General features: G+C 46.5%; 1 protein-coding gene across 1 annotated transcript; it reads left to right on the top strand.

The window, feature by feature from the left end:
- Positions 1-5,878: 5,878 nt before the first annotated feature.
- LOC145359001 (putative G-protein coupled receptor 139) lies at positions 5,879-7,995 on the top strand. The gene is made up of 2 exons (XM_080213359.1): positions 5,879-5,952; positions 7,097-7,995. The coding sequence occupies exons 1-2, from the start codon at positions 5,886-5,888 to the stop codon at positions 7,993-7,995; spliced, it is 966 nt and encodes a 321-aa protein (XP_080069485.1). The 5' UTR covers positions 5,879-5,885.
- Positions 7,996-25,655: the final 17,660 nt, after the last annotated feature.

The following is a 25,655-nucleotide window of genomic DNA, read 5'->3' as shown; positions in this document are numbered from 1 at the left end:
AAAGAATCACTGGAAATATTACACAATCACATAAAGAAGTTCCATCTCACCATCAGTGTCATCATGGACTGCTCTCCATTGCATTCTTGGACACATGTATCTCCACCAAGGAAGAACTCCTCAGCATTTCATTCAATGGATAATCTCAAAATGCTCCACTCTCCAGCTTTCTCCGTAATCACATTGAAGGATACATTCCCTATACAGACAAGCCCTCCATATATTCAGGATCAGTCCAGATGAGGAGGAATGGAACAGAAACTTTCAGATGCTGAAAGACACCCTCATCGGGGTGGAACATGGCATTCGATTCATCAATTGACGTTTCCAATGCACCACAGTGAAAAATCGCATCAGCCTCCTCTGAAGGCAAATACGGGACATGATGCACAGGGTACACTTCATTGTCCAGTTTATCCCCGGAGCACAGAAACCATGACATCTTCTTCAAAGCCTTCAAGATGTCGTCAATGATGCTGATCATCTCACCAAGACCATCCCCACACACCTACTACTTCCCTTCAAACAACCGCCCAACCTCAAGCAGATATTGTTCATAGCAAACTACCCAACCTTCAGGAGAACAGTACATGACACTACACAACATTGCCATGGCGACCTCTGCAAGATGTGCTGGATCATCAACATGGATACCACCATCAGATGTGAGAACACCACCTACTGGTACACAGTCTTTGCTTATGTGACTCAGCCAATAATGTCTGGAAAATAACTCTTACCTGACAAAATGTAGCTCACATTCTGTACCTCTGAACCTGTGAATGAATGGGTTAAATACACGGGTCCCCTGATTCATAAGGAACCAATCAGGAGCCACTCTCCCTTTTGAAAGTCTGGTCTCAGCAGAAGGCTCTCCCGGTGCTGCTGAAAATGCTGAGCTCCACCTCCAGATGCTTCTCCCCCAGTTCCCTGGCTGCCCCTGGGGGCTCCAGTTGCTGAGAGAGACTAGGCCTGAATCTGCACAGCGCTGGATTTTAAAACCTTACCCGACGCCAGGTTCCACCCTCCAGATGCTTCTCCCCTGATTTCCTGACTGCTCCTGGGGGTGTGAAATCCCAAATCCTTTTTACCAGCAGTTGATTTTATGGCAGATTGTGCATCTCGATGAGTTAATCATTCTGAGGTAATCCACATTTATTTCCAAAGTTTCTCTCAATGCCATCGATAGGATGGCATTTTTCAGATAGGAGCTGGTATTATGGGAAAGAGCGTATCTAGATGAGTTAAGCATGAGGAGAGGTTGGAGAAACTTGATTTGTTCTCTCCAGAATGACGATAGTTGAGAAGCGACCTGATAGAAATCTATTAGATTATGGGGGACACGGTCACAGTGGATAGTCAGAAGGGATTTTCCAGCGCGGGAGAGTCAATTTTGAGGGGAATAAGTTTAAGGTGCAAGGGGCAAGGTTTAAAGGAGATGTACTAGGCAGGTTTTTTACACAGAAGGAGGTGGATGCCTGGAACTCAGTGCTGGGGGAGGTAGTGGAAGCAGATACGATAATGACTTTTAAGGGGCGCCTGGACAAATGCATGAATAAGATGGGAATAGAGGGATGTGGTCCCTGGAAAGGAAGGGGTTTTAGTTCAGTCAAGCAGAAGGGTCTGTTCCTATGCTGTAACATTCTTTCTTCTGAATCCTCCTTCTGAACTTGCATCTGAAGCCTTGCCTGCCTTTTAACTCACAATCTGCTAATAAGTCCCGGATGCAGAACCAGGGGTCAGAGCTCTTGAAATGCTCCATGTGTTTCATGGGCCAGGAATAAGCCATGGGAATGCCGACTCTCATAGCAGAACTCCTACAGTTCCTAGGCCAACACTGCAAGGATGGCATCCGCAGCGGAAAACCTGGACCGGGCAATCATTAAGAAATCCCACGACACCAGCTTTAAGACTTCAAGCTGGTGTTGTGGGATTTCGTTCTGTTTTACCCCAGTCCATCGCCAGCATCTCCACACCAGGAAATCATTGTCATGAGTGACAAGATTGAAGCAATGGCTGATTTACAGCAGTCCACAGCCACATCCCTCAACATGATCAAGTGACTGTGCAACCCATGGCTGAGTGGCTCAAGAGCTTACAGAGGACCCAGCGGGACAGCACGGAGACAGTGGGATATGTCAGCAGCATTTGAGAATGTGGCCCAGTCAGAGGGCACTTGCTGCTGCCACTGAGAGGGGCCCCTGATTCAGAGGGCCATTGATAAGATTTCATGCACAATGGCAAGAACACAGGTGGGTCTCCAGGGCTGGCAGAGTCAGGTGACACTGGAAATTCTGGAGTTCATTACAGAAGCATTGCCATCCAATGGAGTGACTCAGGGGTCCACAGGAATCCTGAAGGGTGAGGAAGGGCTGGAGGTGGTGTAGGACATGCTGCGCGCATCCTTCACCCTCAGGTGGTGAGGAAACCCTCCAGCATGAAGGTTGCGTGCTGGTGAGCACACATTTCCTGCTCAAGGGGACAGGATTGCAGCTCCACAAGAGAATGAATGACCTTGCCCTCTCAGTCAGGGTAAGCCACTCTTAATCTCTGTTCCCCCACTCACACCCAGCCCTTCCCATTACATAGAGCATCCCAGCAACATGCCAGGTATCCTTACCACCTGCCTGGCACATTGTCCACTTACACTCTCCTTATCTGCTCTCTTGCAGGAGAAGCTGGCTCACAACAGCCAGGAGAGCACACAGGCAGGTGTAGGAATCCTAACTGAGATTGAGGAGAGAATTCTCCGAGTGATCGGGGAGGATGAGGACCACTAAACAAGACCACCAGGACCATCTATATGCACAAGGACATTGCCAGGACACAGATGTCATGTATGGTTGGGCAGGGCCAATACATATATTTGGACATGGGCCGTGGGCCAGGCCCAACAGGAAACCCAGGCTGCAGGTATTGCAGGTATTGCTGCCATCCCTCATGTGCAGGGAGTTGTCAGTGGAACACAGCACCCTGCTGTCCATGTGAGATCACAATCTGTGGTTCATGAATAGGAAGAGGTTCCACTACAAATTATGTGTGACCACAGGCTGATGATCATGCATGTGTGTGCCCTACACACAGAGTGTGTAAACGACAATTACATCCTCCAAATTCAGACACCCCCGTGGTGTTCGAGGAAGAGCCCAGTCTGCAGAGATGACCCATGGGGGACAAGGGTTACCCACTGAGGACATGGCTCATGACACCAGTGCAGAGGCCATAGGCCAGATGGGTGGTGCATTGGGCCTCTGAAGGTGAAATTCCAGTTGCTTGACCACTCTGGGTGTGCCCTCATATACAGCCTCGAGGGTTTCCCACACTCGTGTGGTGCTAGAAGATTTCTGCAGGAGAAGGGGCAAGCATGGAAAGGTGACGGTGAGTGAGAATGGGTTGAAGCAGGGTTGAGGGAATCCTTCATTGCAGCAAGGTTTAGATAGTAGCGGACATGCAGTCTGGTGACTGATAGCTTTACCCACCCACCCTACTCCTGGAGAACTGTTATGGTATTCTGCACTTAATCATTTTTGCAATAATTTCACTGGCTGGAGATTCTAGAATTAGTGGGCATGGTCTAAAATTTAGGATCAGACCATTTAGGAATGAGGTTGGGAAGCATTTCTACACAAAAAGAGAATGGTAAATGTTGGGAACTCTGCCATGAATGACAGCTGGTGCTATATGAGTTGCTTATTTTAAATCTGACGGAGACAATTTTTTGTTAAGCAAAGGTATTAAGGGTTATGGACCAAAGACAGGTGTATGGAGATTCACCACAGTGATGACATCACTGAATGCAGGTATAGGCTCGATAGGCTGAATGGCATGTGAGGATTTAGTTATTTTAGATGTGGGAATCTTGGCACTTTCTATCTCACTCACACTGGGGATATCAGGATGGGCAACGAGTGGCAGTAACTAAAGTGACTAGCCAAGGAGGGAACAGTGGGTGTAACTATGCCAGTCTAAGGCTCACTCGCCCCAAACCCTGTTATGCTACAATGCTCGAGTCAGGAGATCGTGTAACACCTAATACCCCCCACACTCCTCCTCCTCCTCCTCCCGCCCCACCATAAGGTGGAGGGTTAGTTACAGATGAGGTCACCTTGGCAGCTTGAAATCACATTAGATCATTCCATGGGTGGGGGGTTGGAGGGAGGGAAATGATGGGGGGGGGGAAGTTATCGGGGGGGCATTGTGGGGGGTGGGGTGGGAGTTGCAAAGTCAATCATTTCAATTTTAGGTGATCGGGTCCTAGGCCCAACCACCTTCAGCTGCTTCACTGAACTTCTCTCCATCCTAATGTCAGAAGTGAGGCTGTTTGCTGATATTCAGCACTATTTGTGACTCCTCAGATACTGAAACTGACCATATTTGAAATCAACAAGGTCTGGACAATATTCAGGCTTGGGCTGACAAGTAACAGTCACGCCAAACAAACGCCATTCAATGACCATCACCAATCAGAGACATTCTAACCACTGCCAGACCAGCTTCTTGTCATTGTTAGTGGGGCCTGGGATTGAATGTCTGCAGTCAGCCACAGAGCATGTCCAGCAGACAGAGGGCAGAGTCTCTGCACATCTTACCAGGATGCTGCCTGTTTTGGAGGGTAGGTCTTATGAGGAAAGGTTGAGGGAGTGGGGGCTTTTCTCACAGCAGAGGAGGATGAGAGGTGACTTAATAGAAGTTTAGAAGATGATGAGGGGAATAGATCGTGTGGACATTCAGAGAATATTTCCTATGGTGGATGTATCTATTATTAGGGGGCATAACTATAAGGTTCATACAGGGAGATATAGGAGGGATGTCTGAGGTAGATTCTTTACTCAGAGAGTGGTTGGGGTGTGGAATGCACTGCCTGCTGTGATAATGGAGTCAGACACTTTAGGAACTTTCAGGTGGTTATTGGATAGGCACATGGAGCAATCTAGAATGGTAGGGAGTGGGATAGCTTGATCTTGGGTTCGGACATAGCTTGGCACAACATCGAGGGCTGAAGGGCCTGTACTGTGCTGTACTGTTCTACGTTCTATGTCTATATGTTCTATCTTGATCATGGTGCATTTTGCATCTCAACCTTTCATGTTGGTTTCCAGTTTGGACTGCAGCAGAGTTGAAATGGGCAGCAAGAATCACGGTCTGAATGTGACAGGAAAAGTGTTTTACTGAGACAGGCAGACTCTGTGGTGGTAGATTTCTCAGGCTGAGGAGTGTAACATAGCATCCTGTGCAATCCCATACAGGTTTCCCAAGATGATGCTTTGTAGAGCACACAGCCTGTTCCATCAGACCGTTTGACTGCAGCGTGTGTTTCAAGCAACAAATATTGGTCTCCTACATTATGGCTTCTAGAAATTTCCCCAGCAGTGACCTTAGCCTAAGCAGCCTGTCGTTACAGGGTTTAACAGAGTTTAGTTTTGTAAACAGTGGACCACTTTGAAAACCCTCCAGTCATCTGAGTGGTACATTGAAAATGATGCCCAGCACCTCCATCATTCACAACTCCTACCCCTCAGCTGTCCTCCTAAATCCCATTGAGAGCGGCGAAATCTTCGATTTCATTGTGATACAAAAAGGGTCAGATTGGAAGGGGTTAACTCAATCTGTTTGTTCAGTGACTGTAAGTCATTTCAATCTCTTTGGAATCCAAATGTGTCACTGGAGGGCTTCCCTTCTCTATTAATAAGCGACTCATTACTACCTGTTATTCCATTGCCTGAGCAGGAACATCCCTACGTCACAAAGAGAGCAGTGGCTCCAGAGAGAGAGAGAGAATGGATTGGAATCTGAAACCAATGGATTGGAATGTTACGACACAGGAGAGGAAATTTTATTCTGCCCTTTATTTTCGATCTACGTTTGATCGAACCCCACAGGAACAGATGAAGCTGATATTGCACGTTATTCAAAGATATTACTATCCCATCCTCGCTATTCTTGGTGTCTCTGGTAAGTGTCCCTAACAAGATATAATTGTTTAAATGCATTATTCTGTGTGTGCGATTATTTTCCAGAGATTATGTTTAGAGCTGCTGCTTACATTCAGGGACACCAGGAGAATTGGTGTCCCCACTCTGGAGAAGGCATAACCTTCCCCCTTCCACCATTCATCAGACATTCCAATGAATTCTATCACAACCATATATATCGGTATATCACTGGATTCAATAACAGTTTGTGGCAGCACAGTGGCACAGTGGTTAGCACTGCTGTCTCACAGTGCCAGGGATCCAGGTTCAATTCCCGCCTTGGGTCTCTGTCTGTGTGCAGTCTGCATGTTTTCCTCGTAAGAAGTCTCACAACACCAGGTTAAAGTCCAACAGGTTTATTTGGTAGCACAAGCCACGAGCTTTCGGAGCGCCACTCCTTCATCAGATGAGTGAGGTTTCAGTTCACAAACAGAGCAGATAAAGGCACAAACTCAATTTACAAAATAATTGTTGGAATGTGAGTCTTTATCGGTAATCAAGTCTTAAAGGAAAAGTCAACGTGAGTGGAGAGAGGGTTAAGCACAGATTAAAGAGATGTGCACTGTCTCCAGCCAGGACAGTTAGTGAGATTTTGCAAGTCCAGGTAAGTTGTGGAGGTTCCAGATAGCGTGACATGATCCCATGCCCGGCTGAGGCCATCCTCATGTGTGCAGAACTTGGCTATCAGTTTCAGCTCAGTGACTCTGCGTTGTGTGTCGTGAAGGCCAGGGAATGCTTGGAGAATGCTTACCCAAAGACCAGCTGTCTATTCTGGGTGTCTCTGGTAAGTGTCTCTAACAAGAGATAATTGTTTAAATGCAAAATTGTGTGTGTGTGTCCTCCCCATGTCAGCATGGGCTTCCTCCAGGTGCTACGATTTCCTCCCACAGTACGAAAGACGTGCTGGTTAGGTGTATTGGCCATGTTAAATTCTTCCTGAGTGTACCTGAACAGTTACCTGAGTGTGGCAATTTTCACGATAGCTTCATTGCCGTGTTAATATAAGCCTGCTTGTGACAGTAATAAATATACTTTTAAAAAATTACGATCTCAATGCGCTGTCAAAGTGTCATTTTCATCCCAGTCCAAGGTATTACTTTGCTGTTTATTTCTCTCTCTGACAGTTAACATAGTGACGATTGTGATCCTGTCTCAGGGAAAGTGTGGTCTGTCCAAAAGTGTCACTCACTACCTGCTGGCAATGGCAGCAGCGGATCTACTGGTCATTATCTTCGACCTGATATTGAGGCAGATTCCAATGGTTTATCCTGATCAGTTTAATTTCACGCTGTCCCTCCCAGTCTGCAATATCCATGCCGTCCTGCTTTATGCCTCTACAGACTGCTCTGTCTGGTTCACCGTCACATTCACCTTTGATCGACTTGTGGCCATTTGCTGCCAGAATTTGAAAAGTAAGTACTGCACTGAGCGAACGGCGGGAGTCGTTTTGGGAACTGTGACTGTGCTGAGCTGTTTAAAGAACATTTTCTGGTATTTTATGTTAAGAAATCGATATTTCATGCTGAACAGCCCTTGGTTTTGTTGGATAACAATTTCTGTTCTGGAATCACAGGTCTGGGTCACAGTTGAGTTCCTTCATAACATTATTACCCCCGTGGTTCCATTTGTCCTGATTATGCTGCTTAATGTTTTCACCATCAGACATATTGTAGTGAGTAGTAGAGCTCGCAGGAGACTCCAGGCTCTCGGCAGTAAGGAGAGTTCCAGAGACCCAGAAATGCAAAGTCGAAGGAAATCAATAATTTTACTATTTGCTATCTCAGCCAATTTCATTGTGCTATGGTCAGTGTTCATGATGTTTTCTATTTGGAACCGTATGTATTTTTTGGGGTATGAGTCCATTTATCTAGATGATTTTGTATTGGAATTGGGCTTCATGCTGCAGCTCCTGAGTTGCAGCACAAATACTTGTATTTATGCAGTGACACAGAATAAATTCAGAGAGCAGTTGAAAATAGTGCTGAAATATCCCTTTACTCCAATTGTTCAACTCATTCAATGATGAATGAATACAAGTATTCTGCCATCAATGTTGTGACTGTACATCCAAGTTTAATCCTTGAATAAAAAGCAAGATCTGTGTACTTTCCTTCAATACAAAACCACGGGGAACCGTTGCTTCATTTGCTGTCACTTTGTTGATATGTTGTTACTGTGACTTTGATAACAGAAGGTGGGAAATGCTGAGATGGCCCTGAAACAATGTCATTGGTTGGGGTGCCAGGGAGGTTGATGGCGGGGTGTGGAATCAGACCAACCACATCAAATATTCTGTGCAGATGCTCAGTGTCAATTTAAACTGTTGACCAAGATATTCAAAATACTTTCAGTGCCAAGATTGGCACAAAGTGGAATAAAAGGAAATTGCAAATGCAAGATAGACAATCATCCCTCCCCATGGAGAATTAAGACAGTTTGAGGAGGAAGGAGAGAGAATAGCCACAGCGAGACTTAAGAAGAGGGAGGAGGAGTCAGTGAGAGTAAGGGAGAATCAGTCTAAGAATCAGCTGCACTCTGAGGAAAAGCAAAATTGTGAAAGTACAGAGAAACAGTTAAGCATTTCATTATCGAGTATTTTAACTTCTATCTCTCAAAACTCAAAAAAAATTATTAACAGCTGTATATGAGTTTTCTCATCTCCAAATAATAAATAGTTTGAAAAGTGTAGTAAAGATAGGGCAGGTCAGCGTCACCGTGGAGAATGCCTATCCTGTAACATGTGGAAAGCCTAACTTCTGATGGTCGTGATGATCACATGTGCAGGAAGTGTCACCAGATGCCGAAACATGAGCTCAGGGTATTGGAAATCAAGCAAAGGCTGCCGTCAATATAGCACTACAGTGAGGCTGGGAACTATATTGATAGAACATTTAGAGAGTAATCACACTGCAGAATGAGAGAGGAAAGGCAGAAAATAATGGGTGAACAACTGATAATCAAGGAGCATCAGGCAGATAGTTCGCCACTGGACTCAGGGAGCTCCTGCTCTCTTTGATTTTCACCAGTGCTGTTGAGGGCGATTGTTCATCGGAGAAGTGCAGTCAGATCCAGGTCCGTGATCCTACAACTGGTTCAACTGCACAAGAGTGGAGGAAGGTAAGTGAAAGATCAATCATGGGGGGGCGGATTCCTTTGTGAGGGTGACAGGTAGGCATTTCTGTAGCTGTACACATTACGTAAACGGTAGGGTGACTCTCTCGCAAGAAATTCTAAGCGCTGAATTTGCATGAAAACGGGACTGATTCCCACCGAATTTTTACGGGGGATTTTCGGAATGAATCTGCAGAGTGCTCCAGTAGGATTGACTCTCGAAATCAGTGGGTGTGGCCTATTCCTGCTGGAGAGGCCAGCAGCATTGTGCTGAGCAGACCATGGTGCAAATGTCAATCTGTCATAGTGGATATCGATACACACACAGTGGTCCCACGCTTCTGGCCTCCCGATCACTGGCGAACCCCGTGACTCTGCATTGCTGCCACTACAATCTCCCCAGCCCACGATTGCTGGCCTTCTGGACCTCTTTGGGCCAGCACTGATGTCCCCAATCCCAGCCTGTCCCAGTCTTCCCAATCGCTCCGATTTCCGTTGCGGAGCTGATTACTCCACAAATCTTCATCCGGAAGATGCGTAGAGAGCGCGGTGTCCAGGCAGCCTAAATGGCTTCCATTGATACCTTCCACAGTGGGCTGGGAGAACTGCCTCAGGTATGTTTCGTGCTGGGTGCCAGGCTCAAAGATGTCACAGGTCATCATTGTGGGGAAGGGTGAACAGCCAGAAGTCATCGTCCACATCATTGACAATAACACAGGTAAAAAGTGTTTTGATATTCTGATGGCACCTTATAGAGATCTACATCAGATATTAAGGCAAAAATTCAATGTTAGCAATCTCAGTCTTGCTCCCTGTGTCTTGTGTTAGTGCATTCAGAAATGGGAAGATAGAGCAAATGGCAAGAGAGTTGGTGCAGGACGGAGGGCTTTATATTTCTGAGTTACTTGTATCAGCTCCTGACAGGTGGGAAATATATAAGTTGGATAGGTTACACCTCAGCAAGACCTGCAACAATATCATTCAACATAAGAACAAAGAACAAAAACAGCCCGGGAAACAGGCCCTTCGGCCCAATGAGCCCACGCCGCCATTTTAACATTACGAGTCCCCCCTCCACCCAGTAGCCTGATCTATGATTATGGCACTCCACACTGAGGGAAACTAATTTAGGGACAATTTATTACCTCCAATCAGCCTCAGAGCACATCTTTGGGGTGTGGGAGGAAACCGGAGCACCCGGAGAAAACCCACGCAAGCACGGGGAGAATGCGCAAACTCCCACAGACACTGGCCCAAATCCATGTGTCTGCACAGCAAACAGTGATAGTCACTGAGCTGTCGTGTTGCCCAGCATCTGGTCCAGTTTAAGCGCACACTAACGACATGAAGCACTAGGCTACTCTCGAACATCCAAGAGCAGCCCTAGTACGACCCATCGCGTGTATGCCCCTTGTTGGACAACAAGGCGGACCGACTTAAAACCTGTGAATTAAAAGAGAAAAACATTAGTATCGTTCCTCATCCTTGTACATCACCAGGGACGTCCCAATGCTAATGAACCTTATTTAAAACAATCTCCTATATCCTCCCATCTCCAACCCACTCATGTGCCTGTCTAAGTAACTCTTAAACAAATCCAGCGTGCCTCCCTCCACCACTTGGCAGAGCATTCCATACCCCCTCTACCCTCTGTGTGAAAAATCTCCTTCTAATATCCGTGTTATACCTCTCCCCACTCACCCTAAGCCCGTGGCCCCTCGTACTGTGTGTCCCTAACATAGGAAATAGCATACCACCGTTTACTCTATACCCCTCATAATGTTATATACCTCTATTAGATCCCCCCCTCAATCGTCGTCTTTCAAGGTAAAACAGCCCCAATTTGCTCAATCTTTCCTCATAACCCAGTTCTTCCATACCAGGCAACATCCTGCTAAACCTCTTCTGCACTCTCTCCAGAGTCTCCACTTCCTTCCGGTAGTAAGGCGACCAGAACTGGATGCAGTACGCTAAATGCGGCCTAATCAACATTCTGTATAACTGCAACATTAGACTCCAGCTCTTATACTCTATACCCCTTCCTACAAAGGCTAACATACCATAAGCTTTCTTCACAACCTTCTCCACTTGTACTGCCACCTTCAAAGACTTGTGCACTTGTACCCCCAGGGGCTGCTGCATTTCTATACTCTTTATGGGCTTACCCTTTATCATACAACTCCCCCCTACATTATTCCTGCCAAAATGCATCACCTCACATTTCTCAGGATTAAACACCATTTGCCATATATCTGCCCAATATACCAGCCTATCTATATCCCGTGGTATTGCCAGACACTGCTCCTTACTGCCCGCCAATCCAGCCATCTTGGTGTCATCAGCAAATTTGCTGATCACACCACTTACTCCCTTTTCCAAGTCATTTATATACACTACAAAAAGAAGAGGTCCCAGTACTGAGCCCTGCAGCACACCACTAGTGACAGACCTCCAGCTAGAGAAGGACACTTCCACTACTATTCTCTGTCTCCTCTTAGCAAGCCAGTTCTCCACCCATCTAGATACCTGGCCTTGTATCCCATGAGCCTTAATCTTTGCAACCAACCTACCATGAGGGACTTTGTCGAACGCCTTACTGAAATCCATATAGACAACATCAACAGCTCGTCCTTCGTCAACCATTCTTGTCACCTCCTCAAAAAATTCTACCAGATTCGTAAGGCAAGACTTCCCTTTAACAAAGCCATGCTGCGTATCCCTAATCAGATCGCATCGCTCTAGGTGGTCATACATCCGATCCGTAAGAATCCTCTCCATCAACTTGCCTACCACTGATGTCAAACTCACCGGCCTATAGTTACAAGGGTTATCCCTTCTACCCTTTTTAAATAACGGTACCACGTTTGCTATCCTCCAGTCCTCTGGAACCTCACCTGTGTCCAAAGAAGAGACAAACATTTGTGTCAGAGGCCCAGCAATTTCATCTCTCGCCTCCCTAAGCAGCCTAGGATAAATGCCTTCGGGCCCCAGAGATTTATCAGTTTTAAAGCTACCTAAAAGCCCTAACACTTCTTCCCTCATAATGGATAGTTCCTTCAATTGGCCTACAGCTCCCTCGAAGACCGTACCAGACATCAAGCCCCTCTCCTTCGTGAATACCGATGCAAAGTATTCATTCAGGATCTCCTCCATTCCCTCGGACTCTAAGCACAATTCCCCTCCTCTGTCCCTGAGGGGACCGATTTTTCCCCTAGCCACCCTTTTGTTCCTAACATAGGAGTAAAGCACCTTTGGATTTTCCTTAATCCTACCTGCCAAAGCCATTTGATGCCCCCTTTTTGCCCTCTTAACTCCCCTTTTGAGATCCCTCCTACTCTCTCTGTATTCCTCCACCGCTCTTTCCGTTCCCAGTTGCTTAGACCTAACATATGCCTCTCGCTTCTTCCTGACCAAGTCCTCAATATCTCTAGTAATCCACGGCTCTCTAATCCTACCTTTCCCATCCTCCCTCTTAACCGGCACATGCGTTTCCTACACTCATTTCAGTTTTCCCTTGAAAGACTCCCACATGCCTAACGTGGACTTGCCCTCCAACAGACTATCCCAGTCTGTATCCCTAAGCTCCTGCCTAATCCGGCTGTATCTAGCCTTCCCCCAATTTAGCACCCTCCCCTTAGGAGAGTGCTCATCTTTTTCCATTATTATCCTAAAGTAGACAGAGTTGTGGTCACTATTAGCCTCATGTTCACCTACTGCAACCTCAACCACCTGACCCGGCTCATTGCCCAGAACTAAATCCAGTATAGCCCCCTCGCTAGTCGGGCTATCTACATACTTCTCCAAGGACCTTTGCAATACACATCTTATGAATTCCTCCCCATTGGAACCCCCAGCTCTAGACACCTTCCAATCCACCCCAAGGAGATTAAAATCTCCCACTACAACAACCCTGTTCTTCCTACGCTTATCCAAAATGTCTCTGCATTTACCCTCTTCCACTGTCCACGGGCTGTCGGGCGGTCTGTAGTACACCCCTAGCATAGTAATGGCTCCCTTCCTAATCCTCAACTCCACTCACAGAGACTCAATTCCCAACCCCTCTATATTATCCTCCCTCTGCACCGTTGTGATGTGCTCCCTAACTAATAGCGCCACTCCCCCTCCTCTTTTCGACCCTCCCCTGTCATGCCTAAAACACTTATACCCAGGAATATTTAGCTGCCAGTCCTGCCCTTCCTTCAACCACGTCTCCGTCACTGCCACCACATCTAAATTCCTCGCTAACATGTTTGCTGGTGCTGTTATGGAGAGGTTAAACTAACTTGGCAGGGGGCTGAGAACCAGAAAGGGAATTCAGATAGGAGGGAAATGAAGCCGATAGTGTTCGTGGGAAATGGAGCAAGTGAAGTTTGAAGGCAGCGGATACAAAGTTCAGCATCAAATTAGTTTGGAATACAGAAAAGCGTTAAAAACATAACATCAAAGGCTCCTTATCTGAATGCACTCAGCATTTCGAAAGGTGCTAGGACAGACAGCACAAATAGAGGGAAAGAGTTAATGACCTAATTACCATTGTGGATTTCAGGCTGCAGGGTAACCAAGACTCGGAGATGAATAATACAGGATATTCAACAGCTAGGATAGAGTCATTGAGGTGTACATCGAGGCCAAATGTGGGCTCTCGGAGGTAGCTTAGGTATTTTAAAAAGAGTGCGGCGTGGACAAGTTGGGCTGAAGAGCCTGTCTCCTCTGTTGGTCTTTAAAGTACTCCAAATGCCCGGCTTTCCACTAATCTTCGTTACATTGCATGATGTTTCTGTTGCTTTTATGCTGTTCTTGACTTCACACATCTCCCAATGTTTTCCTCATTTCCCCCTCGGTATGCTTCTTCTTCTTTGGGATGAAACTTTGCCGTGTCTCCTGAATTACTCCCAGAAACTCCTGTTGTTGCTGTTCCACTGTCTTTTCCCTTGCACTCGCCTACTCTTCAGTGTCTTTGTCTGCTTGTGTCATTTTTCAACAGGTCATGAAGAACATACTGCAGGGGTTACCTCACGTAGCGATGTACCTGGATGATCTCTTGATCACAGGAGCATCTGAACATGAACCCCAGCAAAGCTGGTAAAGATCTGACAGAATTCTCGAAGGTTGGGGCTGTGCCTGAAAAGGGAAAATGTGTCTTCCAAGCAAGCAATGTGACCTCTTTGGCCAATCATAAGAACATAAGAAATAGGAGCAGGAGTAGGCCACCTTGCCCTTCGAGCCTGCCCCGTCATTCAATAAGTTCATGGCTGATCTGAAGTGGATCAGTTCCACTTTCCCGCTTTCTCCTCATAACCCTTAATTCCCCTGCCTGTCAGAAACATCTACCAATGACTTAAATATATTCAGCGAGGTAGCCTCCACCATTTCAATGGGCAGAGAATTCCAAAGATTCACCACTCTTTGAGTGAAGAAGTTCCTCCTCAACTCCGCTCTAAACTGCGCCCCCCTTATTTTGAGGCTGTGCCCTCAAGTTCTGCTGTCCTTTCTAAGCAGGATGAATCTCTCTACCTCTACCCTATCCATCCCCTTCATGATCTTATAAGTCTCTATAAGATCCCCCGTCAGCCTTCTAAACTCCAATGAGTACAGACCCAGTCTATTCAATCTCAATCAGACAGATAGCAAAGGCCTTCATCAGGCGGAGGACATGGTGATGTCCATTATCAAAGCGCCAACTCTAGGGAACCTCATGGAATGGAAATCCTTCCTGGTTTTACTGAATTATTATGGAAAGTTTGTTCCAAATTTGTCTTCTTTACGTACACCTTTACAGACTCCTTACAGAAGTAGCTATGGTCTTTGGGGGAACCATAGCTGGAGTCTTTCAAAGGACCCCCACAATGGAACTTATCTTAACATGCAGTGCCTCCCCTTACGGGATTGGGTGGTACTGGCACACTGCTGGAAAGGTGGAATGGAGAAGTCTATTGCTTGTGCATCTAGCACCCTCTCAGCTGCTGAGTGGAGTTATTCACGGATTCAGAAAGAGGGGTTGTCTTCAGTGTTAAAAAATTCCATCAAAACATCTTGGGTTTATTGTATAACTGATTGTAAAACATTGCTGGGACGTTTTTTTAGGAAAGGCAGAATAGAATTTGTCAAAATGGGCAGAGGGATTTTCAATAGATCTCCCAGTGAACGTTGGAGAATAGGGACTCCCCATTAGGTAAGTGGAGGCTCGCCCTGTAGGGAAGGAGGAGCAGGGGTTTTAAAAGTAGATCCATTCGGCTGTCGATAGACTTCAGTCTGATCTGCATTCTGTAGCCACTGAGTAGCACTTGGATCATTGACTCCACCCAGACTCCTGAAGAGTTTGCACATTCTCCCCGTATCTACGTGGGTTTCCTTTGGTTTTCTCCCAACGTCCACAGATGTGCGGGGTTTAGGTAGCTTAGTGTCAGGGGCAAGGTATGAAGATAGGGCCTGGGTGGGATTGTGGTCGGTGCAGATCAATGGGCCGAATGGCCTCCTTCTGCACTATAAGATTCTATGATTTACCCGATACGATATTGAACTTTATTACTGGTGACACATGAATAGCGCCTCGGGCAGTGCCCTGGGAGAGGTAACGTTGATGCATTTAATCATCTGTCATTGCCCAGAAACCTGGCTTCATTACCAACTCTGGAAGAGGCCGTGATGCCGGTAGTTGTTTGGATACCTTGGCGGTGTCTACAAAGGAAATCAATGCCTTGAAGCAAAAGGATCCAGTTCTGTCTGAATGAACACACATGGAGCAGGACTTTCCAGCCACGCTCGCCCCGAAACTGGAAAATCCTGCACGAGATCAATGGAGCTTCCCATTGTCCGCCCCCTGCCCACTCCGATTCCTGCTGCACGCAGAATGGGAAAATCCACCCCATGATATTATCTGGGGGTCCAGAGGACAGCTCTCAGATCAAATGAAAGGCTTGCGTTGAGTGAGGGTGTCAGGATCTGTTGGGGTTCCCATGTAGTGGCCCCTCAACCAGACTGATATCTGATGCTTGTAGAATAATATCTAGGCCACTCTGGGATGCTGACGATGACAGTGTTAGCCAGGAGCTGCATATGGTAGTCCAGTCTTGATGCAGACATCACTGACTTGGTCAGACAGTGTGGGTCATGTCAAGAGAATAAAAACCAGCCCCTCCTCAGCCTCTAAACTCCCAACCCTGCCCGATAGCACTAGCAAACCTTTAGTTGATGGAAGTGCATATGATTCTGGATAATGTTGACAAGATACCTGTAGAAGGGATGTTTCCTCTTGTAGGAAAGTCCAGAACTAGTGACATTGGTGTAAAATTAGGGGTCGCCTTGAAGGATGAAAATGAGGAAAATCTTTTCTCTCTCAGAGTTGTTCAAAGTTGGAACTCCCTGCTTCAGAAAATGGTGGATGTGTTGTCTTTGAACATTTTTAAAGCAGAGATGGATAAATTCTTGTTAGGCAAAGGGAAACCAAGATTACTTAGAGAGGGGGTACATGGAGGTCAGTTATCATCTTATTCATTGACAGAGCAGGGTCAAGGGCCAAATGGCTTCATTCTGCTCCTATTTCCGGTGTTTGAATGGACACTCTCCCCACTCCATATCACAATAGTGAACAGGGCCTGCTCCCCCCAACTCATTATCAAGGAGATCAGAAACAAATGAAGAAAATTCCAGAAATAATCCGCTGGTCTGGCACTTCCATGGAAAGGGAAGCACACTTAAGGTTTCAAGTAGTGACTGTTGATCAGTATTGGGACAAGTTATAAATGTGGTAAGTTTTATCTGGTAAAACAGGCCAGGTGCAAAAGCAATAGGAAAAGTCTGAAGTCCTTTTTTACTCATTCATGGGACATGGGTGTCGCTGTCCGGCCAGCATTTATTACTCATCCCTCGCCGCCCTTGAGAAGGTGGTGGTGAGCTGCCTTCTTGAATCGCCGCAGTTCAGATTCTGTGGGTTGACCCACAATGCCGTTAGACAGGGAATTCTTGGGTTTTGATCCAGTGACTGTGAAGGAATGGTGATAGAATTCCAAGTAAGGATGGTGAGTGACTTGGAGGGAAACTTACAGGTGGTGGTGTTCCCATGGATCTGCTGCTCTTCTCCTTCAAGATAGAAGTGATTATGGGTTTGGAAGGTGCTGTCTAAGGATCTTTGGTGAATTGCGGCAGAGTGTCTTGTAAATAGTGCACACTGCTGTTCCTGAGCGTTAGTAGTGTAGGGAATGGATGCTTGTGGATGTGGCAATTAAGTGGGCTGCTTTGTTCTGGATGGTGTCAAGCTTTCTGGATGTCGCTTGGAGCTGCCCCCATCCAGAAAATGGGGAGTATTTCATCACACTAATGACTTGTGCCTTGTAGATGATGGATAGCCTCTGGGGAGTCAGGAGGTGGGTTATTTGCCACAGTATTCCGAGCCTTTGACCTGCTCTGGGACCCACTGTGTTTGTGTGGCGAGTCCAATTGAGTTTCTGGTTGATGGTAACCCCAAGGATGTTGTCAGTGGGGGATTCAGTGACGGAAACTCCATTTAATGTTGAGGAGTGGTGGTTAGTGACTCTTATTGGTGATGGTCATTGCCTGGCATTTGTTGTGGGGTGAATATCAAATGCTAATTGCCCACCCAAGCTTGGAAACTGTCTTGATCCTATTGCACTGGAACATGACCTGCATTGGCATCTGAGGAGTTGCGAATGGTGCTCAATACTGTTCGAACATCCCCGCTGTTGACTGTAAAATGGAAGGAAGGCCACTGATGAAGCAACCGAAGATAGTTGGGGCCCAGGACACTACCGTGCGGGTCTCGTGCAGAGGGATCCTGTACATGAGATGACTGAATCCCCACAACCATCTTCTTATGTAGCAGGTAAGATTCCAATCAGTGGAGAGTTACCCTCTGATATCCACTGACTCAAATTTTGCTGGGGCCCATTGATGCCACATCCAGTTGAATATGGCCTTGATGTCAAGGGCCGTCACCCTCACCTCACCTCTGGAATTCAGCTCTTTTGTTTATGTTTGAACCAAGGCTGTAACGAGGTCATTGGTGAAATCCAAACTGGGCCCCACTGGGCAGGTTATTGCTGAGCAGGTGCTGCTTGGTTGCACTTCGATAACCCCTTCCATCACTTTACTGATGATCGACAGTAGACTGATTGGGTGACAGTTGGCTGGGTTTGATTTCTCCTGCTTTATCTGTACAGGACATGCCTGGCAAACTTCCACATTGCTCGGTAGATACCTCACTGCTGGAACAGCTTGGTTAGGGGAGCGGCAAGTTCTTGAGCACAAATCTTCAGTACTATTGGAATGTCATCAGAGCCCGATTAATAACAAAACGGTTGGTGGGAACAGCCAAAGGGAGGAGGACTGAAGCAACACATAAGGAAACACAAATTGCATCCAGAGCAGATTTCAATGCTAGAATAATGAATGTCTGCTGACGAAAAGCTACAACATCAAAAAAACACACAATCAAATAAAAAGAAACAAAATCTGGGGCAGAAACGATGAACTGAATCCCAAACACGGCCGTGTGCCTCATCAGGAGACTGTGTATTCAGCTTCACACTTCTGTAAATGAACAGTGTGCAAAGCTGTTACCAAACCTACATTTGGTCTCCCCAGCGCAGGGAGCACATTGTAAGTACTCAACAAAGTTCACTGGTTCTTCACTTGATCTGAATGTTTGGGGCTTTGAACATTAGGAGACACAAGGTGAAATGGCACATGTTATAACTCCTGGTCTTGCACAGAAATGTGACATAGAGAAGGGATGTGGTGAGTGGTTTAATATTAATTCGGGGTACGTGGGTGTCATTGGCATTTATTGCCCATCCCTAAATACTCTTGGGAAGGTGGTGATGAGCTGCCTTGTTGAACTGGTGCTCTCCCTGAGATGGACGTAGACTCACAGTGCTGTTGGGGAGAGAGGTTCAGGATTTTGACCAGTGACAGTGAATGAACAACGATATATTTCCAAGTTGTGATGGTGAGTGACTTGAAGGGGAACCTCCAGCTGGTGGTGTTCAAATATTTTGGCTGCCCCTGTTCCTCATGAGGTGGAGAGGGGTGTACGCCAGGGTGCTGTAAAAGATATGTTTCCCTCGGGATGCTGTATGACCTCACGCTGGAGGTGGGAGAAATTTTGAAGGCTGTTCCTTCGAAAGTGAGGCTGGTGGAGAGGAAAAAGAGAAGAACAAGAATCCTATCAAACTCTGGGAAGAAGGAGAAGGGGTCAGGTGGAAAGAGGTCGGACATGGTGGGGGTGCCCTGCCAATCATGGTGGAATGGTGGGGAGGGAGAGTTTATTTCACACAAATAGAGACCTGTCATGAAGACTAGAATGGAAGATTGCAAAGTCGGGACAAATACAACTGAGACAGGGCCACCATTTTGCCATCTCGCTCTGCCCATCGATGGCTGGAGTGAGCCAGTAAAATCGTGCAAAAGCCGAAAAGTCAGAATCACCCCCAATTTCTCAGCTCTCGCAATCTTACCGGCAGCGGATTTTTGGCTTGGTCAAAGCTGGTATTGTGGGATTTTGTTCTGTTTTATCTCAGTCCAACGCCGGCATCTCCACACCAGGAAATCATTGTCATGAGTGACAGGATTGAAGAAATGGCTGATTTACAGCAGTCCACATCCACATCCAAGAGCCGAGGGCCTCAACACGATCAAGTGACTGTGCAACCCATGGCAGAGTGGCTCAAGAGCTAACAGAGGACCCAGCGGGACAGCATGGAGACAGTGGGACATGGCAGTAGCTTCTGAGAATGTGGCCCACTCAGAGGGTCATGGCTGAGGGGCTGCAGGATGTGGGCCCAGTCAGAGGGCACTTGCTGCTGCCACTGATAGGGGCCCCGATTCAGAGGGCCATTGATAAGGGCTAATGCACAATGGCAAGAACACAGGTGGGTCTCCAGGGCTGGCAGAGTCAGGTGACACTGGAAATTCTGGAGTTCATTACATGTGCACTACACACAGACTGTGTACCCGACAATTGCATCCTCCAAATTCAGACACCCCTGTGGTGTTCGAGGAAGAGTCCAGTCTGCAAAGATGGCTCAAGGGTTACCCATTATGGAACAAAGAACAAAGAGCCCGTGCCGCCATTTTAACATAATGAGTCCCCTCTCCACACATGACCCTTGTCTATGCTTATGGCTTTCCGCATTGAGGGAAGACTAATTTAGGGACAATTTGTTACACCAATCAGCCTAAGACCATGTTTTTGGGGTGTGGGAGAAACCGGAGCACCCGGAGAAAACCCACGCAAGCACGGGGAGAATGCGCAAACTCTCGCAGGCACTGGCCCAAATCCATGTATCTGCACAGCAAACAGTGATAGTCACTGAGCTGTCGTGTTGCCCAGCATCTGGTCCAGTTTAAGCGTACACTAACAACGTGAAGCACGAGGCTACTCTCGAAACATCCAAGAGCAGCCCTCGTACGACCCATTGCGTGTATGCCCCTTGTTGGACAACAAGGCAGACTGAAGCACCTGTGGATTAAAAGAGAAAAACATCAATAACATGCACATCCTTATACATATAATGAACTTGGCTAATGACACCAGTGCAGAGGCCAGAGACCAGATGGGTGGTGCATTGGGCCTTTGAAGATACAATTCCAACGGCTGGGCCACTCTGGGTGTGCCCTCATATACAGCCTCGAGGCTTTCCCACACTCTTGTGGTGCTAGAAGATTTCTGCAGGAGAAGGGGCAGGCGTGGAAAGATGAGGGCCAGGACCAGACGGTGACCGAGAATGGGTTGAAGCCGGGTGTGAGGGAATCATTCATTGCAGCAAGGTTTAGATATTGGCGGACGTGCAGTCTGGTGACTGATAGCTTTCCCGTCCCACCCTACCACGGGAGCTGTTATGGTATTCTGCACTTAATCATTTTTGCAATAATTTCACTGGTTGGAGATTCGAGAATTAGTGGGCATGGTCTATAATTTAGGATCAAAGCATTCAGGAATGAGGTTAGGAAACATTTCTACACAAGAAAAGGTGTTAAATGTTGGGAATGCCAGTTGATGCCATATGAGTTGCTAATTTTAAATCTGAAGGAGACAATTTTTTGTTAAGCAAAGGTATTAAGGGATATGGACCAAAGACAGGTTTATGGAGATACACCACAGCGATGACATCATTGAATGCAGGTATAGGTTCGATAGGCTGAATGGCATGTGAGGATTTAGTTATTGTAGCTGTGGGAATCTTGGCACTTTCTATCTCACTCACACTGGGAATATCAGGATGGGCAACGAGTGGCAGTAACTAAAGTGACTAGCCAAGGAGGGAACCATGGGTGTAACTATGCCTCTCTAAGGCTCACTCACCCCAAACCCTGTTATGCTACAGTGCTTGCGTCAGGAGATGGTGCAACAACTAATCCCGCCAACCCCCCTTCCTCCCCCCGGCCCTGCAACTGCCCCCCACCTACTTTCCGTAAGGTGTAGAGTCAGTTACAGATGGGATCATCTTGGCTGCTTGAAACCACATTAGGTTGTTCCTGGAGTGGGGGTTGGGGAGTGGTGGGGGGTTGGGGAGGAGGTGGGGGGGAGGGGGCGTGGTCGGAGGGCCAGTTACAATATCTGTCATTTCAATTTTAGGCAAAAGGGTGCGAGGCCCAACCACCTTCAGCTGCTTCACTGAACTTCTCTCCAGCCTAATGTTAGAAGTGAGGCTGTTTGCTGATATTCAGCACTATTTGTGACTCCTCAGATACTGAAACTGACCGTGTTTGAAAGCAACAAGATCTGGACAATATTCAGGCTTGGGCTGACAAGTAACACTCACGCCAAACAAACGCCATTCAATGACCATCACCAATCAGAGACATTCTAACCACTGCCAGACCGGCTTCTTGTCATTGTTAGTGGGGCCTGGGATTGAATGTCTGCAGTCAGCCACAGAGCATGTCCAGCAGGCAGAGGGCAGAGTCTCTGCACATCTTACCAGGATGCTGCCTGTTTTGGAGGGTAGGTGTTATGAGGAAAGGTTGAGGGAGTGGGGGCTTTTCTCACAGCAGAGGAGCATGAGAGGTGATTTATTAGAAGTTTAGAAGATGATGAGGGGAATAGGTAGAGTGGACATTCAGAGAATATTTCCTGTGGTGGATGTAGCTGTTATTCGGGGGCATAACTATAAGGTTCATGCAGGGAGATATAGGAGGGATGTCTGAGGTAGATTCTTTACTCAGAGAGTGGTTGGGGTGTGGAATGCACTGCCTGCTGTGATAGTGGAGTCGGACACTTTAGGAACTTTCAGGTGGTTATTGGATAGGCACATGGAGCAATCCAGAATGGTAGGGAGTGGGATAGCTTGATCTTGGGTTCGGACATAGCTTGGCACAACATCAAGGGCTGAAGAGCCTGTACTGTGCTGTACTGTTCTATGTTCTATGTCTATATGTTCTATCTTGATCATGGTGCATTTTGCTTCTCAACCTTTCCTGTTGGTTTCCAGTTTGGACTGCAGCAGAGTCAAAATGTGCAGCAGGAATCGTGGTCCTAGTGTGACAGGAAAAGCGTTTTACTGAGACAGACAGACTCTGTGGTGGTAGATTTCTCAGGCTGAGGAGTGCAACATAGCATCCTGTGCAATGCCATGCAGATTTCCAAAGATGATGCTTTGTAGAGCACACAGCCTGTTCCATCAAACTGTTTGACTGTGGTATGTTCCCGAAACTCTGACAAGGAAATGAAAGGAACAATATTTTATTCACTTGCAGAGCAATTTCCTCATGGATTCTGCTCCTACACTCCCAGGGAGAACTCCCATGTTCCCAACACATGATCCATTTTGTCCCCATATCATCATGTGGCCACTCAGTGTACATGTGCAAAAGCAACCACGATATCCCGGTGAAACCGTTTCCGTCACTTCATCAAAAATCTCCAGCGAGTTTCTTAGACATGATTTTCCAGCAACGCATCAGCGCTCCTTCTCATTTTGAGCGCGGGTTGTTTTTCCAAGCAACAAATATTGGTCTCCTACATTATGGCTTCTAGAAATTTCCCCAGCAGTGACCTTAGCCTGAGCAATCTGTCATTACAGGGTTTAACAAAGTTTTGTTTTGTAAACAGTGGACCACATTGAAAACCCTCCAGTTATCTGAGAGGCTCATTGAAACTGATGCCCAGCACCTCCATCATTCACAACTCCTACCCCTCAGCTGTCCTCCGACATCCCATTCAGAGCGGCGAAATATTCGATTTCATTGCGATACAATAAGGGTCAGATTGGAAGGGGTTAACTCAATCTGTTTGTTCAGTGACTGTGAATTGTTTCAATCTCCTTAGAATCCAAATGTGTCACTGGAGGGCTTCCCTTCTCTATTAATAAGCGACTCATTACTACCTGTTATTCCATTGCCTGAGCAGGAACATCCCTACATCACAAAGAGAGCAGTGGCTCCAGAGAGAGAGAGAGAATGGATTGGAATCTGAAACCAATGGATTGGAATGTTACGACACAGGAGAGGAAATATTACTTTGCCCTTTATTCTCTATCTACATTTGATCTAAACCCACAGGAACAGATGAAGCTCATATTGCATGTTATTCAAGGATATTACTATCCCATCCTCGCTATTCTTGGTGTCTCTGGTAAGTGTCTCTAACAAGATATAATTGTTTAAATGCATTATTCTGTGTGTGCGATTATTTTCCAGAGATTATGTTTAGAGCTGCTGCTTACATTCAGGGACACCAGGAGAATTGGTGTGCCCACTCTGGAGAAGGCATAACCTTCCCCCTTCCACCATTCATCAGACATTCCAGTGAATTCTATCATAAACATATATATCGGTGTATCACTGGGTTCAATAACTCTTTGTAGCAGCACGGTGGCACAGTGGTTAGCACTGCTGTCTCACAGTACAAGGAATCCAGGTTCAATTCCCGGCTTGGGTCTCTGTCTGTGTGCAGTCTGCATGTTCTCCCCGTAGGAAGTCTCACAACACCAGGTTAAAGTCCAACAGGTTTATTTGGTAGCACAAACCACTAGCTTTCGGAGCACCGCTCCTTCATCAGATGAGTGAGGTTTCAGTTCACAAACAGAGCAGATGAAGACACAAACTCAATTTACAAAATAATTGTTGGAATGTGAGTCTTTATCGGTAATCAAGTCTTAAAGGAAAAGTCAACGTGAGTGGAGAGAGGGTTAAGCACAGATTAAAGAGATGTGCACTGTCTCCAGCCAGGACAGTTAGTGAGATTTTGCAAGTCCAGGCAATTCATGGAGGTTACAGATAGCGTGACATGAGGCCATGATCCCGGCTGAGGCCATCCTCATGTGTGCAGAACTTGGCTATCAGTTTCAGCTCAGTCACTCTGCGTTGTGTGTTGTGAAGGCCGGAGAATGCTTGGAGAATGCGTACCCAAAGACCAGCTGTCTATTCTGGGTGTCTCTGGTAAGTGTCTCTAACAAGATATAATTGTTTAAATGCAATATTGTGTGTGTGTGTCCTCCCCATGTCAGCGTGGCCTTCCTCCAGGTGCTATGATTTCCTCCCACAGTACGAAAGACGTGCTGGTTAGGTGTATTGGCCATGTTAAATTCTTCCTGAGTGTACCTGAACAGTTACCTGAGTGTGGCAATTTTCACGATAGCTTCATTGCCGTGTTAATGTAAGCCTGCTTGTGACAGTAATAAATATACTTTTCAAAAATTACGATCTCAATGCGCTGTCAAAGTGTCATTTTCATCCCAGTCCAAGGTATTACTTTGCTGTTTATTTCTCTCTCTGACAGTTAACATAGTGACGATTGTGATCCTGTCTCAGGGAAAGTGTGGTATGTCCAAAAGTGTCACTCGCTACCTGCTGGCAATGGCAGCAGCGGATCTACTGGTCATTATCTTCGACCTGATATTGAGGCAGATTCCAATGGTTTATCCTGATCAGTTTAATTTCACGCTGTCCCTCCCAGTCTGCAATATCCATGCCGTCCTGCTTTATGCCTCGACAGACTGCTCTGTCTGGTTCACCGTCACATTCACCTTTGATCGACTTGTGGCCATTTGCTGCCAGAATTTGAAAAGCAAATACTGCACTGAGCGAACGGCGGGAGTCGTTTTGGGAACTGTGACTGTGCTGAGCTGTTTAAAGAACATTTTCTGGTATTTTATGTTAAGAAGTCAATACTTCATGCTGAACAGCCCTTGGTTTTGTTGGTTAACAATTTCTGTTGTGGACTCACAGGTCTGGGTAACAGTTGAGTTCCTTCATAACATTATTACCCCTGTGGTTCCATTTGTCCTGATTATGCTGCTTAATGTTTTCACCATCAGACATATTGTAGTGAGTAATAGAGCTCGCAGGAGACTCCATGCTCTCGGCAGTAAGGAGAGTTCCAGAGATCCAGAAATGCAAAGTCGAAGGAAATCAATAATTTTACTATTTGCTATCTCAGCAAATTTCATTGTGTTATGGTCAGTGTTCATGGTGTTTTCTATTTGGAACCGTATGTATTTTTTGGGGTATGAGTCCATTTATCTAGATGATTTTGTCTTGGAATTGGGCTTCATGTTGCAGCTCCTGAGTTGTAGCACAAATACTTGTATTTATGCAGCGACGCAGAATAAATTC

The sequence above is a fragment of the Carcharhinus amblyrhynchos genome, chromosome 27 (assembly GCF_965287045.1).
Source record: "Carcharhinus amblyrhynchos chromosome 27, sCarAmb.v2.hapA, whole genome shotgun sequence".
NCBI lineage: Eukaryota > Metazoa > Chordata > Chondrichthyes > Carcharhiniformes > Carcharhinidae > Carcharhinus > Carcharhinus amblyrhynchos.
This window is presented reverse-complemented; position numbering and strand designations above follow the sequence as displayed.